Genomic DNA, 17,373 nt, shown 5'->3' with positions numbered 1-17,373 from the left:
GTGAAAGGGTTAATAATCTGACAGTGCCGAACAGCAGCGAGTTTTAACTGCAGTAGGTGGCAAAGTAGTAGTTAAAAAAACAGGCAGGTGATCCAAGAACACAGAGTCACAGGTTTCCAGGTTAGTCACAGGCAGACCGCAGGAAATAACCAGGTCCAGTGTGTCCGTGCTGTAGGACCGGATACGGCCGGTACCAGGTTAAAAGAGTCCAGAAGGCTTAAAAAGTCCTTTACCAGAGCCTTATCAGGACAACACACAGGTATATTGAAGTCTCCAACAATAAGAACCTGTTCATAGTTAGTTATAATCAGGGGCGGATCTAGAAAAATATTTATGGGGTGGCAAAAGGAGGGCAGGGATTTTTTCAGGGGTGGCAGCATATATATAACAAAATATTGTTTTTAACTTGCATTGTTTCAAAATGAGCTTCATGTAGCATCGAGGCTTAAATACAATTTCTTAATGTAGTATAGTTAATTATTTTTACATCTTTCATACTCCTGCTAATTGATGTATTACTGGACTGGGCAGCGCCTATTAGTCGCTATGTGATTCATTGTGTCCAGAAAACCATTTTATCCCAATACAGGACAAGGAGAAATCTGTCACAAAAGTATTAGTAGCGCCATCATTTGTTATTAGATATATCTATTAAATACGACTTAAAATTAAGATTAGAAAACTGATGTTTGATAAATTCTCCATGATATAAATCTATAAACAGTTTAGTTTCTGTTAGTTCTGTCAAGATGCAAGAAAGGGCAAATTTCTATTTATATTGGTCAATCGTTTTATTTTAAATATGCTGTAGGAGCCGTAGTTTGACAACTGTTATAAATATCACCATGTTTTTAGAACTCAGGAGATTAGCTCAGTTTTTGTCGCTTGTTTTTAGGAATTGCAGCGGCTGCATTGCGCCACAATAAAGGTACAATAAAGCTGATAAACAGGTGAAGAACCAAACAGAACCACTTCTGACTGTCTGCAAAGCCAAAGATCCAGTAAAAGTTCCACCAAGTCACTACTGAGGCACTGGGGTCAAGATTCTAGACACGGCAAAACAAGGTTCAATGTCCAAACTTATTGATTGTTCTTGGTGATTTATTTTCCTCTTTCATCAAACAATTACAGACATCAAACTTTCATTTGTTCTCATGCTACCACTCTTAAAAACCATCGGCCCCAAACCCAAATGCCTGCTGGTCCTTCTCCAGGCCCCTGCACTTATAGAAAGTGGACTGACCCACAAAGTCAATACCAGGCCAGCAACAGTTAGGTTAGTATAACTGACCCACTGCTCACTTGTTCAATCTTTTCTTTAAATTAAAACGTTTTCATCACCTGTGAAATCTGAAGCCCTTATTACCATTAGCTATGGTTGAATTAACTACTAAACATTGCGTCCGTTGTTCTGATTCTTTGCGTGATTGTAGTATTTTCCTGACCACCAATATTCCTGACTCAATGGACAGAAATGGCGAATGTGTGACTATGATAAATCACATAATGTCCAGTCCAGTAACATATACATCTATCAATGCTGCTGCCTCGCGCTCTGTCCTTCTCTCACACTTCCCGCTACTTAGCAGTAGGTGTCAGGTTACATTGTGTTGCATTCAATGTTGTCGGGGGAAAAAAGAGTTTCATGCGCTTAATGTCCGATTTGCCACAACTATTTATTGAATTCATTGTCGCTAGCTGGGGTGGCAACAGGGGTGGCGAGGCTCTCATTTGGGGTGGAAACTGCCACCCCTGCCATCCCTCTAGATCCGCCCCTGTGTCTGATCCAAACAGATCAACTGAACTCTGAGTGTTTTACCCTGTGTGCGGTCTGGTGTGCGCTTTTACCATGATTTATTTTATTTTGTTTTTTGCGTCGTTTGGCTTCTCCGAAACGGACAGATGTTACGTCTGCAGCTCCTCCAGAGCGCCGCTCTCCTGGGTAACGTGCACTAAGGCTCCATTTGTTAAATCCGCTGGATGAGTTACTTCCAGCGGTTTTTAATTCTAGCATCGTCCGCAGTGGTTGAGCAGCGGACTGCGCATGTTACAGTCTAATTAACTTTTGCGTCGTCATTTATTTCCTCAAGATAAACTGCCGACTCCTCAAATGGATTAACACAACGTTGCATTCTCTTTAGTTTTCTCTGGTCTGTAATGGAGACTTGAATTTAACGCGCCATTTCAACCAAAGATTTTGAATGTGCTTCCTAACCAGACGCTCCAAAGTGTTATTTAACAATATGAGGTTTTGTTTATTTTTAACATTGTATTTTCATACATTTATGCTAGAGCTGCCCAAGTCTAGTTTTCCAGAGCTACCATCTGCAACTTTAGATGTGTTCCTTCTCTAACACACCTGGATCATTGACTCATTATAAGCCTCTGCAGAACTGAGTTGCTGCTGATGAGGGAAGTCAACCTTTTGTCTGGTGTGTTTTAGCAGGGATGCATCTAAAAGTTACAGTCTGGAGGACTGAACCTGGGAACTCCTGATTTGTACCGTCAATGTGGCCCGTTGAGGGTCAATATGCTGAAGTGGCCCTCGGTGAAATTGAGTTTGACGCCCCTGCTGTAAGTGGACATCATTAGAGGTGAGGGGAGAATGGCAGCTAACCTCCTGCAGTAGAGACTCTCTCCCAGCTGCCCTTCATGCCCTTAAAATTATGCTAACAGAAACTAATCGCTAAGCCTCCAGTAAACTAATTAACCAAAAATGTGTCCTTAAAAAAACCTTATGGTCCTGCCGCAGTCACAGGCAGTCTCTGAGACCCCAATCTTTCTCCATGCAGTTATTGCTTAACACACAAAGTTGAAAGTCACCCTTAGCAGATATTTGCAATGCATGAAATGTCGGCTGAAGATGGCATGGCTTGCTGATAATGAACTAACTGGGTAAATATGTTAAGGTTCTTAAAAATCATCCGGGACTCTAAACCAAGGAACAGTAAGTTAAAGTATAAAAATGCAGTGTTGTAGTACTCAAGACCGGTCTTATACCATTTTTTGATGGTCTTGTTTCGGACTCGACTGTATTTGGTCTCAGTCTCGTCTCGGGCGCTGAGGACTCTGGATTTTATTTCAAGACCAGTCAAGACCGCAACTGTGGAAATATCACTAAACTTACAGCCAGGGGCTGTATGGGGGGGGAAGTGATGACAATTCTAGGGGCCCTGACCAGCAGGGGGTCCTCCACTATTTATTTTTTGTTCATAGAAATAAAAATAAAAAAATTGGGGTCCTGTCAAATACAAAATTAATCATATGGATAAGATCAGTGGGGTTTCTGTACAAGTGATGTCAGGTATCCTGATCGTGTTTGTGGAACTAAAATTCACGGATTTCCAAAATCTGAAACGGAAAGCCTTGCTTGGATCAAAGCTTGTGCACGACAGCATTAGCAGCTCAACCGTCGTAGGATCAATAAGAACAAAGTGTCTGCTGGTGTAAGTATTATTGCTTTGCTTTCTTTGTGTTTAGTGAATGAAAAAAAATAGTCAATAATAAATACATCCATTATGAAAACCTTTTAGCCAAGTACAGCATAATGGCAGTACCGATACAACTTCTACATCCTGAAGCCTGTCAGTTATAACTTTACGTTAGCTGAACAGATCAATATGCAATGTGTACCGTATCTGACATACATTAAAGATTTTATTTCACCTGAAAATACTTTTTACTAAACTGTAATCGTGTTAGCCACGCTAGCACCGAGTACCGTGTATATAGCTGCTTCCTACAATCCACAGAAGAAACTACTGACAATGCTGGTGTTACTACCGTTCGTGTTTCCCCATCAGATACGGCTCTTCCAGCGTCTCTTCACCGTCCCGCACCACCCAGGTGGCAAAATACACGGCTGCTTGTTCAGCGCTCTTATCTAGAGAACTACGAACACCGTGAAAGCTCAAACAACGTGTTTCAAAGTTATCCCGTTTTTTTCCAACTGCACTTTAATCAGACGCATAGTGCGTTTCCAACCCCGGTATCTGGGGGAACGGTACCTGATGGGGAAATGCGAATCGACATGCTTTCAAGTAGAACTTCTTTTTGTAAAACACATGTGCACTTAGTTTCAAAGAACCGAGCACCAACTAGTGGCGTGGCGAGAGCATTACACATTTTCGATGTGTACCGTTACTGTGTAAACCAGGAGTGTCGAACTCAATTTCACCGAGGGCCACTTCAGCATATTGACCCTCAACGGGCCACATTGACGGTACAAATCAGGAGTTCCCAGGTTCAGTCCTCCAGACTGTAACTTTTAGATGCATCCCTGCTAAAACACACCAGACAAAAGGTTGACTTCCCTCATCAGCAGCAACTCAGTTCTGTAGAGGCTTATAATGAGTCAATGATCCAGGTGTGTTAGAGAAGGAACACATCTAAAGTTGCAGATGGTAGCTCTGGAAAACTAGACTTGGGCAGCTCTTGGGCTGACTTAGGGGTGGGGGGGAGCGAGTGAGTGAGCGTCGCTTCATCAACCTGACGTTCCTTCCCTCGGGGGGGGGATCTATGTTTTCGCATCCACCTGAATAACGTGTAGTTGCGCCACTGGGCCACAGTCAGTGGTTTTTGTCTCTACGGAGAAAAATGTAGATACATTTATCTGCTTAATTTGTGATGAGATCTGGATTCACGTTGAATATTAACTAAACCGCATAAAATGCAACTAAATAGCCGATGTTAATATGATTGTAATTTCACGGATAAAAATAGTACATGAACGATTTTTTTTGTTGTCCGTCAAGATGACGGATAACAAAAGAAGTCTAGCACGACCTGCCACCTGACACCAACTCACACATCTTCATTCAGTCTTACTTGTAAATCAATGTTTCTTTTCTTGGACATTTTGATGTTAGCTTGTCGATGTCTCAGTTTTATTCACCGGAAAAATCAATAAGCAGCTTGAGGTGACTCTGCTGCTCTCTAGTGGCGACAAGCCATAATGTTGGCAGGTAACAATCGGAATGCATTATGGGAGATGTAGTTTGTAGTCAATTCATGCTCAAAACCTATTTTAAGTCAATCATGGGCCTATAAAACGTTGGGGGGGCCATATGTGGCCCGCGGGCCTCGAGTTTGACACATGTGACTTACAACAATCCCTCCTCCTGGATGATGATGTAGTGACAGTGGACAGTTTATTGAATTGTTAATTTTACAGAAACCCCTGCAGTGGAAAAGAAGACTATCAGAACCTAGTTATAAAAATGTATCTTTAGTAAATTTAACACTAAAAACAATTAAATAGACATCATGAAAAGAATTTACAAGCACCACAATTGTTTAAACCAGCTGTTAATGATAACTTTTTTACACAGAGGAATCAGAAAACCAATCTTAAAGCCTTCAACATAGAATATTAGGAATAATTACAGCATCTAATAACAAATGTAATCAAACCTGATTGCCCCTGAGGTTAATTGCATAAGTGAATATAAAACCAGACCCCTTTATGAGACAACATAAAGAATAGATATAGGTTACATTTATAAATTAAAATCTCTAATGTGTATGTCAGGGTATGGCCTCCCAGCATCTCTGTCTCCTGTGTAGGTCAAAGGTAGAGTAGGCCGGGGATACCATTGGGAAAGGTTTACACTTGGCTGGCTCCTCTTCTTGTTGGATGGGTTTCTTTCTGAACAGCTCAGAGGTGATGAAGAAGTTGAGGGATGGACTCTCTGCTGACTTATAGTAGTGGGAAGGCAGTGGGGCCAATATTAGCTTGGCCTGCAGCACCTGGCTTAGCAACTCATCCTCCTGCACACTGACGCTCACCAGAGAGTTGAAGAGGTGTTGAGAGGGAGAGACATTCACCACTGCAGACAGCAAGAGAACCAAACATCTGAATTCTCAATCCTTTAGATCAGGGGTGTCAAACTCCAGTCCTAGAGGGCCGGTGTCCTGCAATTTTTAGAAGTGCCTCTGCTGCACCACACCTGAATAGAATAATTAGGTCATTAGCAAGGCTCTGGAGAACTGAGGAGGTAATTAAGCCATTTGATTCAGGTGTTTTGTACCTGTGGCACATCTAAAAACTGCAGGACAGCGGCCCTTCAGGACTGGAGTTTGACACCCCTGCTTTAGATTCAGCCTTACCCGGGCAGCTAGAGTAAGAAACCCTGTGTGTGTAAGTGACCTTCAATTGCTCTGGCGTCAATCAAAGTCTTGGTCCTTCTTGATTTCAGCAGAGTCTGCTGAAGGGCTTTCTTGGAATTAAACTCCGTCTCCTGCAGGACAAGGAACAGGCTCACATGGTTATCTGCTCAGCCTTGAACTTCTAGAATATTTTAGCATCAGGACGAATGAAAACATATGGCAAGAAACTACCAGGGCCCCATTTCGGAAAGCAGGATTAAGTGAAAACCCTGAATAGAGGGATTATCAGTCGACGTCACGTTGTGTCAGCACTCACTATTGCACGTCGCCTTCAGAACCCAGGCAAGGATACATTATTTGGTAATACTTTACTTATCTTATGCATAAGACTGACATAACACTATCATAAATATGACATAACACCTGTCATGAACATGAAAAAATCTTTGTGAATATTTATGGCTGTCATTAACTGTCATTTAATAAGTAAAGGCACTTTTAGTGCAAAGTTGACACTATTCAAAATGTCTGCGTTATGACACCTTGACATTAAACTAAACAAAATGTCTTTATTATGACAACTCATCTTTAATCATTCCAAAAATGATCTTTATGACAAGGTTGGATAACAAAGATATGTTACGTCATATCTTTATTACATAACCTAGTTATGACAAGTTGACTTGTCAAATTGTCATAAGGAAACAAAGTCCTTGTTATGACAATTGACATTAAACAAGAATCATCATCTGTCATAAATATGTCATTACAGTTATTAACTATCAAAATTTACAATGTTATAAATATTTGTGTATCACTACACAAAGATACAAATCGTCATTTGTTATTAGTCTTAACTGTAACAATCACGAGACCATCGTAATTATGTCATTAATGTTTTATCTTACACATTGGACTAGGTCTAGACCTCATTAAGCATTATTACACTGTCAAAAGCTTTAACAACATATTCATTAATATTTCCTCTTACCTGAAATAAATTGGAACAAGTAGGACCAATAATAAAGATTTCATTAAGTGCTATTATACTGTCAAATGCTATAAGACCAGTCATTAATATTAACTCTTAACTCAAGTAAAATGAAACAAGTAGCACTAATTATAAAGTTGTCATTAAGAGTTACTACACAGTGAAATGCCATAATAACAGGAATTAACTTTTACCTCAAGTAAAGTGAAACCAGTAGGACCAGTTATAACAATGTCATTAAGTGCTATGCAAAGTTGACATTGTTTAAAATGTTTTTATGTCAACTTGACTATTACCAGGACAAAAATGTCTAAGTAGTGCATAATGCCATCTCCACCTGTGAGAGGCAGCAGTACACTGAATGGCGTGCAGTGTGTTGGAGAAGATGTTTTCCATCATGTTGGCCTATCTAGCACAAGTTATAATGGCAAGACCTCCTGTTTAAAAAGAAGTTGAAGTATATCACCTACTCCATATTAGATATGCATCTTATTAACTTTAGATTTTCTTTGAGAAAAAAAACACCGACTGTATCGCTTTCTTTGTAAAGTTAGCTATGAGCAATTCAAGCTAATGCTACCTTGCTGTACGTTAATGTAGCTAAAGTTTTTTCTCTCCAATTTTAATTAGCAAATTAAAAGCTACTATATTAGTTTTGAATTATATTTTATATATTTATTTCTTCAATATTATTTTTCATGTAGAGTTAGGTGTTAATGTCATGATGCTTGCTGTAAGTCACACAGGACGAAAAATGGGATTTTTGTCAGCTATTGACACCTTGTTCTGCCGTGCGCATGGAGATTGAGGGCTTTCGGCAAGAGGTTTTTGTCAGAGTCGAACACTGCCAAAAATGGTCAAAAAGCTGTGTGTCCGTGTTCCCCTATCAACCCCCTCCCCTTGTGCATAGCAGAGGTTTTAGTATTTAAATGAAGTTGCTGAGTGCCATGCAAATGCAAATCAACTGTTGAGCACCGCCTTTTGACTCTTATTCATTTTGTAGCTAACCCTTTTTAATTTCTGTTCACCATAAAGAAGTATGTTTGTAGAAAACAATCTATCTTATCCATTAAAATATATATTACATGTGTGTTAGGAGCACTGAAAAACTTAGTTTTGGTTGAATTGATGATATAAAAGAAGAATATGCATGATTACATACAGTAGACTTTTGTGAAACGTGATCTTACTTTGACATTCCTCCTATCTGAGGATTTATCTTGTGATGGGAGGAATTGCACAACTTAATCAATAATAATAATAAAAACCATGTTCCAGAGTGGTAGATTGTACATAAAGTATTTTTGTGAATAATATTCAAACTAATGTTAATGTTCAGTGATTGCTTTAAAGACCCAGAGTCATGCTATATAGGAGTGGTAGTGGTCATTCCACATCACAATACTGGACTTAAGAAACTACAGATTTTTCAGTATTCAGTTGCTTAACTCTCGAGTTTAAATTGAAGAACAAAATGGTTGAAAGTTTGTGATACCTTCTGATAGAGTATAATTATACTCTAAGTTTTGTTAGTTAAGCATTAAATATAACTCACGGATTATGAATCATATTCTGTATAAACTAAAAAGGAGACAGCTCAAAGTAGAATTGAGTAAATAAACATATAATTAATTGCCAAAAACATTTTAGCAATTAATTATAATAAAAAATAAAATATACTGTCACGTAACTTTTGAAAAAATAACTTTTAGAATATATATTTTTTTGTCAACTTTCATTTAACACTCCAGTCCAGTTGGTGGCAGTAATGCGCTTTCATAGTCGGTCAAGCAGCCGCCATTAAACTCCAGAGGAAGATTTGCACCCACGCTAACGGATGCTACTGCTACACCCAACATGAACGAAAATACCCGCGCGTTGTGTGAAATGGTGGAAAAAGTCGTTTTGATATTAAGCAATGATCCGGCGGAAAACAACAGATGACACCGCGGCGGTCCAACAAGACCGAACTCACGGTAAGAAAGCTTTTCTAAATAACACGTGGAGCGAGGCCAGTTGCTTTGTTTGTTTCTTACAGAAAGTGGTCTGTCGTTTTCTTAATGCTGAAACAAGTGTAGGGTGAGATTTTGTATTGTAATCTCTATTACATGTGATGTTCTGAACTCTTAGAAATACTCGCATCTTAGATTTTTTCAGACCTGAAAAATGGCCAAACCTGAACAGCCAGACCTCAGACCACGGTGCAGAGGAGCTCTTACGGAGTCCACCAGGACCAAGAGAAATTCAGTAAGTTATGATTTCACATTTGGTGAATAGTGAACACTCGCATATTTGTAAGAAAAACTGATCTTCCCGTTATTTTATTTATTTTGTTGTAACTCAGTACAGCAAGGCAGAGTGTGGTAAGCAGTAGAGATCTACAAAATGGCGGATGGAGGACGGATCTGAGGACGAAGTCATGAAGCCGGTATGTATAATCACTGCGTTGATTCCCGACTGTATAATGGTTGGTTGAGAATAATTTTAACTTATTTACTTACGTATTTTTGAGAAAGTAATATATTTGCTACAATATTTTTTTATTTTACATTTATTTCCACAGACTCCACAGAATGAGAGTCACATTTGTGTCAATCAGACTCTTCAGGAACGTTCTGATGTCTGTGATGAGGACAGAGATGCAACTGTGTGTGAGTATCTACTATTTTAGAATGTTGATGATATTTTATGCTTCAACATTGTTTATGTACATAATGTAATTATTCTATGTATTGACAATGCACAAAAATGTTTTCCAGCTGCATCCAGGACCTACAGCCAGTCATCCAGATGTAGCTAAAGAAAGAAGCAGGTCACATTTATTACTAGAGATGTTGTTAGAGATTTTTTGGTATTATCATTTTGTTTCAGGTTAAAGTGTTCTCCTCTTTAAACTGTATGTGTGAACTGACCTGGAAGTCACAGCTGCCTGTTATCTTCATGTGAAACAGTTTGACCGAGATTTGAACCGGGCTCAGATCAGGGGCCAGATGTTAAATTGTTTTACGACCTTTGCTTTGTTTAGGTAAAATGTTTTACGACCTTTGCTGTTTTTCCTCTGCTGTCTATCTTGCCTATCCTCCCTCTTTGAAGTTTGAGAATAAAAGACAAGCTGTATCCAAAGAGAAGCAGAACGCTCTGTGAACAGCTCTGAGAAGCAGTTGACAGAGTCTTCTCCTTTTGCTTGCAGAAGTTTAGTCATAAATTCATATACGTTGTCTGTGGTTCTTTTATGTAGGTTCTAGGAAAATACCTATCAGATGTCACAATTGCGTCAAATGCATTAGTTTTCACGCATGTTTGTATATATGTGTGTGTATGAATGCAATCAGCAGTGAAAAGAAAAATAACATTACATTTTCTTAAGAAGCTGTAACATTTTGGGACAAGATGGTGTGCAATAATTTTAATGTAGCCTCAATGGTTAATGACAAATCACTTAAGTACTTTTATCAATGTTTTGTTAAATATCATGTTTATTCACATGATATTCAGGAGTTGATACTTTACCACATAACCATAGTTTTCAATGACAAATGGATTACACCTCCCCATATTTGGTGTTTCTAAACCAAGACACTTAAAATGTCAGTATAGTTTCAACAATATGTTTTCATAAAGATTCTTCATGACTTAATGTCTGTTCTGTGTCAACAGCTGCTGGAGGCGAGGGAGAGTGTCCTGGTAGCAGAGGAGATTTCCTTTTGGGAAGGTGTCACCTTTGACCTCATGTCTGATGAAGAGGATGGCGTCTTCGAGGGTGAATCAGGCTGGATTGTGAGACCACCAAGTTTCCGCAGCCAGGAGCTCGACAACCTCTGCTCCAAACTACAGGAGAGACTTGAAGCTAACCCTAAATACAGCATGTTGCATCATAAGCATTTGTATGTTGGATCATGCTCAGAAAGAACGCCACCACCACACGGCCCAGAAGTCGACAAGCATTTTGTGCTGTAATGTATTTTTTTAAATTTTTTTTAAACTGAAGTTTTTTTTATTTAGATGTTATTTTATGTGTGGTTTCTTTATTTGTAGATGTGTTTTATTTTATATATGTGTGGTTCCTTTATTTGTAGATGTTTTATATGCATGTATGTACATATTTCTTTTTCAACAAAAATTAAAAATATAAACTTATGCCTTGTGCTGGGTGTTTTTTTATTTCTGGGTTATTATTTATAATTTATTAGGGAGGGGCTTAACCAGGCCTGTAATTATAAAGGTCTAGTGTGTCCAATAGGGAGATATCTACCAACCAATCACGTGTCAGTAATGAATTGTGATGTCATTTTTTCATCCAATGACTGACAATTCACATGGGTCTCCTGTTGCTATAGAGTCGTTAAGCTGTTAACACCCTCCCCATCCCCTTCCTCCCCCCCTTGTAGGATTCCGCATTCGACTGCGGCCGGCGAAACCGCTGCCCCGCCAACTGTCGATATCTGTCGCTAACTAGCTGCATTTGCGTCAGAATACAGGGTCAAAAATCCCACTTTTCGTCCAGTGTCAGTGGTCCCCAACCTTTTTATCACCATGGACCAGTCAAGGCTTGGCAATTTTACTGCAGCCTGGGGGACCAGGGGGGCACATGACACAATTTTCAATTCTTTGCCCCAATTTTTCCCTTATGACAATCTTGGAGCGTTCCGAGTTCTAAGATTGTCACTGCAATATTTGTAACTGATCATCCTGCAATGTGTGGTGTGTTAAGTAGAATGTCGGGGCCGCTCCGATCTAAAATTGGGCATAACATGTTGGATTGTCTTGGCCATTTTATCGCAGCCTGTGGGGTTTTCCCTGACTGGGAGCGAGAATGCAACTTGTTGAATGTGACAGGTAGAGGTAGCCAATCAGAAAGTGTGGCGACGTAAGCACGGAGGGGAATCCCCAACAGCAGACATGGCACAACTGAGAGCCCAGTTTAGCACAGTGTTTCCCAACCCTGGTCCTCAAGGCACACTGACCTGCTTGTTTTAGATGTTCCCCTGCTTCAACACACCCCATTCAGATGATTGCAATTCAGCAAAACCCTGTTAATCAGCCATCAATTGAAATCATGTGTGCTGAAGCAGGGGAACATCTAAAACAGCGTGCCTTGAGGACCAGGGTTGGGAAACACTGGTTTAGCACATAGTGCAGCAAATAGAGCAGCTGCTCTGCAGTCTTTTATCCAACGGTTTTTTTCTTTTTGTTAGATCTTTTATTGCTTAAAACAAGTCCACAAACCATCACTGTTGCTTCTACATCGTTTGTTTATTCTAAATTCACGTGTGGTATCTTGGGGGTTTTACGGGATTTTCTTCTAGAATCGGGATGTTCGTGAATGAAATCGGTTCTTGTGTTGTGTGTTGGTCCTGCTGTGTGGCTGGACACATGAACCGATCGAACCCGTTGTATTTTTATTGGCTCGTGTCATGTGTGGTCATAGAGGTTTGGAAAATTGGCCAACAATTCTTAAATCGTACCGTGTTAACCAGATTTAAGACTCACAAGCTCTACTGCTTTCATCTCGACCACTGCCCTCTGACTCTGGTCGCTATGGTAATGTTTACACACCCCTTCAAAATAAGATACAAACGCGCCACAAAAACGACAAATCAATGGGACCCCTGAGCTTGTTTCTCTGCAACGAGATGGTCCCATCTGGGAGTGATGAGAGACAATGACACCCGAAGTGTTGCTTATATCCACAGCCTGCTTGGTCTCTACGTGGCGAAGCAGCTTGAAGCTTCATTGTCTCATTAGCAGCCGGTCGCCACATGTTACGCAGAGCGGCTTGTAATGTGGGACTCACCTACCGGTCTGGGATAAATCCATTCTCCCCACTCTTCTCTGGGGCTTTTCCCCTTCGCAAATAAACTTTCCAAAGACATCTGTTTACTCATTTCTCATTTTGCTACTTGTGGGCTCAACGTTGGCATGCAAGACGTAACCGAGAGAATCCGGTTAAAGGATTTTCAAAATAAAAAATCCTCCAGACTCAGATAATACATAAAACGGAAATATTTAATTATTTTTTGTGTGGCACGGTAAGAACTGGTCCACGGACCGGTACCGGTCCGCGGCCCGGGGGTTGGGAACGACAGCATTAAGTGACTCCATGACACTTTCACTTTGATTCATTAGGATTTGACTAAGAACCAGCTTTATTTTTTGTCATTTCTGTGCAGTAAAACTATTAATCTATAAATCAATAGAAAGGTCTATTGAAAAATATCATCCATGGTTCTGCCCCATATTTCTATGACATTAAAAGGATCAGGAAGACTTCCGGTTATGGCGCTGAGGTGAGCAGACGCATTGAACCAGAGCTCCCAACTCGGTCGGCTAATTCCCCGTTGCCAGAGCTAAATTAACCCTCTAAAACCGATTATTTTATGATGAAAAGGGGAAAGGCATCGAAAAGTAACAGTAAGAAATTAAGATACATTTTTAAAAATGGGTTTTAAAAAGACATTTTATTCCTCCCACTCAAATGGACACACTAGGGGCGTGGCAATATTAATTGCAAATAATGTGGACTTCCAGGTATCCAAACAAATCACAGACAAAGATGGCCGTTTTGTTTTGGTGAGGGGAACACTAGACTCAAATGAAGTAAGTTTACTCAACATATATAGACCTCCAGGACATGACAAAACCTTTATTGATAAAATGCTTGATCTCATATTGGCTGAAACACATGGTGTTTTGATATGTGGAGGGGACTGGAATGCATAACTGCATCCTTCCTTGGATTCCTCAAACCCTTTAAAAAAAAAAAACTCGGAATCTCTGTATATAAAAAAAATTATTAAAAGGATTGGCTTATTTGATATCTGGAGGGAATGCCACCCATTAGCTAAGGAGTTCACCTTTTTCTCTCACCCCCATGGCATTTACTCAAGAATTGACTATTTTTTCCTATTCAGAGCAGACAGATACAGGGTCCTAGACTGTAGTATTGGTACTAGGGATGTGTCAGATCACTCAGGGGTATATTTGACACTATATTTAGATTCTCATCCTAAGACAACAATTTGGAGACTTAACACAGCTTTGTTGAATGATAACAAATTTGAGGAATTTATTAACAAGGAATTTACAGATTACCTAGAATTTAATAACAGCAATGAATTGTCCCCAAGTATATTATGGGATGCGGCAAAAGCAGTACTGTGTGGGAAAATTATGTGGGCATCAAGGAAGGAAAAAGAAAAATCTGAGCTATTCAATGACTTGACTAAACAGCTAAACATTTTAGAGCAGAAGCATATTGAAACCAAAGACCCTACCCTGCTACAGCAAATTTCAGCAATAAAAGGGGAGCTATTAAACTCAATGATAAGGTGATACTTGGTCTCAAATATATAAAACAAATTTACTATGAAAATGGACCTTGAGGGACTTCCGGATCGGACCACCATCGCAATGGTCGCATAGTGAGAGCGCTCCTGGTTGAACCGGAGTAATTAGAGAAATTCCCCCCTTAGAACTCAAGTAAATATACCAATATATTAATTAAAAAGGGGGTATGATCGTACCGTACCACTACTTCGAGAAATAAACGCCGACTGAAATCAAGGGGGCAAGAGAGACGTAGCAACAATTAGCAGCTAGCGGGTTGAAGCTAACAAGCCACGAGGCGCAGCGTCTAAAAATGACCGACACCGAACTGATCTTGCAAGAACTAAAAGGGTTTTGCCAAGAAAATAAAGAACAATTTGAGACGATAAGAGAAGAAATTGCGAAGGTGAACACCAAGATGGAGGAGGTGGAGGGACGGATGGAGAAGGCAGAAGAAAGGATCCTAAACACGGAGGAGGTCATCACGGCTATGCTAAAGCTACACGCTAAGCTGCAGGATAAATTGATGGATCTGGGGAGTCGGTCCAGACGTGAGAACATAAGGATGTATGGGGTACCGGAGGAATCCGAGAAGGAATCGACAATGATCTCATTTGTCAAAACCCTACTTCGTCAAGGACTTGAGTTAAAGGAGGACACCCCCGAACTCCACATTGAAAGAGCTCATCGGTCATTGGGGCCACAGCCACCAGCCGACGTGCCACCACGCTCCATCATAATCAAGTTCTTAAGCTTCAGAACTAAAGAGATGATACTCCGCAAAGCCTGGCAGAGGAAGGGGTTTACCTGGCAAGAAAATTGCATAAACCTAGATCACGACTACCCACCTCTCATACTTAAAAGACTTAAAATATACCGAAATCCGTAAAGTATTGAAGGAAAATAACATCCACTTCCAGACCCTCTTTCCCGCGAAGTTGCGTGTTAGATATGAGGATGGAACCAAAACCTATGATACAGTAGAGGAGGCATCAGAAGACCTGCTGAGACAAGGCTTCGCCTTATCAACCATCAAACCTCCGGAGACGCTCATGGAGCAGGTGCAGCAGCTGTCCTGGACCAGAGTGGACCGACGAGCGACGAAGGGCGCATTTAAAGCTGGACGGGGTTCCAGTTACAAGGAGAAGCTGCGGGCCTTCAGGAGAACACATGCAGCCCCCTCCGGGACCTAAAGGACCTTCTCCAGACCGAAGACGGCGGGAGGAATGGTGAAATACTTTCAACCAAATCTGTAACTAGTGGTGGATACAAACTATAGAATAATCCAGTTTTTTTTTTCCTTGGGACACTTTTCCTTTTTTCCGACATGCGACTGTTGCAGGTAAGGGCCTCTCCCTCTGGACCGAGGAGGGGGACTATTTCCTTCGAGCCCCTTGTAGGATCTCAACAGGGTCAGGTTAATAGATCCCTACCTATGAAGTTACATGGACAATTTGTGTTCAGTTTTATGTGTGTTATGTTAATTGTTGTTCCCTGTCGGTTCTTGCAGGGAGGGGGAAATGCACCAGGTATTTGAGTGAGATGGGGGGAGAATCACATAGATGCAAAACTGATCTTTAAAAATAGCATCATTTAATATAAATGGAGTACTCAATCCAGTTAAGAGGGAAAGAATCTTATCAAAATTAAAGAAAGATAAAATTCAAGTTGCTTTTTTGCAAGAGACGCACCTCAACGACTCAGAACATGCCAAATTAAACAAACAAGGATTTAAATATGTTTACTTCTCTTCACATGGATCAGGGAGGCGGAGAGGAGTGGCGACCCTCATATCCAAGGTTGTAAATTATGAGTACATTTCAGAATATAACGACGATGAAGGTAGATTTGTTCTGGTTACAGGCAAAGTAGAAGGAATCGTGATAACTCTGCTTAATGTGTATATCCCTCCCGGAAGTGACTGGTCCCTTTATAAACAAATAGTCGATATAATGACAACAAAAAGTCAGGGGATTTTAATATGTGGCAGAGATTTTAATGTCAGATTAAATCCAAAAGTTTACTCTTCAAATGGAAAACCCGACGCAAAAAACATTGGTAGAAGATTAAATACCTGGATGAATGAGGTGGGAGTTGTGGACGTTTGGAGAGAAAGAAACCCGAAGAGTAGAGATTACTCACACTACTCTCATGCTCACAACGTCTACTCCCGCATAGATTACTTCTTTATGTTTAAGGGAGATCTTTCTAGGGTAGAACGTTGTGAAATAGGTCCCAATACTGTTTCAGATCATTGTCCCATTTACATCTCAATTTGCCTGAATAATAAGAGGAGGTCCACTCTGTGGAGACTGAACTCTTAACATTCTGAACAAATCGGTCATTAGAGATAAACTAAAACGGGAAATTAATTTATATTTAGAAAATAACAATAATGAGGAAGTAACCCCTCCTATAATCTGGGATGCATTAAAAGCAGTGATTAGGGGTAAAATCATATCCATAACCTCATATAAGAAGAGAATCACAGAAAAAAAGCTCCAGGAGTTAGAAGAGGATTTAAAAAGACTACAGAGAGAACATGCAAAGTTTCCCAAAGATGACAACACCAAACATAAGATTATAAATCTAAAAAAAGAAATAGAAGAAATAAATACTCAGGAAATCCAATAAAACCTTTTTTTTTATAAAACAACAATACTATGAGGTAGGTGGGAAATCCCTGAAACTTTTATCATATAGGTTAAGAAAACAACAAGCCTGCAGAACTATACATAAAATTAGAAACAATGTAACAAAGGAAATAGAAACTAATCAGGAGAAAATCAAAAACTGCTTTCAAAAATACTATAAAGCACTATATTCACAGACAAGCAACGACAACCACATAAATGCTTTTCTGGGAAAGATCAATCTTCCAAAGATTACTGATGAACAAAATAAGAAATTAATATCCGAAATTACAAAAGAGGAAATTCAATCACCAA

General features: G+C 39.9%; 1 protein-coding gene and 2 long non-coding RNA genes across 4 annotated transcripts in view; 1 reads left to right on the top strand and 2 right to left on the bottom strand.

The window, feature by feature from the left end:
- Window positions 1–17,373, bottom strand: part of LOC145553040 (uncharacterized) — a 462,758-nt gene that overhangs the window by 350,859 nt on the left and 94,526 nt on the right. The gene's annotated exons all lie outside the window — the stretch shown is intronic.
- ppp1r35 (protein phosphatase 1, regulatory subunit 35) overlaps window positions 5,212–17,373 on the bottom strand; it is a 36,033-nt gene continuing 23,871 nt past the window's right edge. For both annotated transcript variants that reach the window (XM_081611354.1, XM_081611355.1), the window contains exons 5-6: window positions 6,149–6,239; window positions 5,212–5,828 (exon numbers count right to left, since the gene is read on the bottom strand). In XM_081611354.1, the coding sequence (XP_081467480.1) occupies window positions 5,527–5,828; window positions 6,149–6,239 (393 nt within the window). In that variant the 3' untranslated portion in view covers window positions 5,212–5,526. The remainder of the gene's footprint in view (window positions 5,829–6,148; window positions 6,240–17,373) is intronic.
- Window positions 9,375–9,916, top strand: LOC145553034 (uncharacterized). Its single transcript, XR_014089209.1, has 3 exons — window positions 9,375–9,527; window positions 9,663–9,750; window positions 9,859–9,916. It is a non-coding gene; the product is annotated as an uncharacterized LOC145553034 (long non-coding RNA).

The sequence above is a fragment of the Poecilia reticulata genome, chromosome 10 (assembly GCF_904066995.2).
Source record: "Poecilia reticulata chromosome 10, P_reticulata-male-v2, whole genome shotgun sequence".
NCBI classification, from domain to species: Eukaryota; Metazoa; Chordata; class Actinopteri; order Cyprinodontiformes; family Poeciliidae; genus Poecilia; species Poecilia reticulata.
The sequence above is the reverse complement of the archived record's forward strand: the minus strand, read 5'-3'. Positions and strand labels throughout refer to the sequence as shown.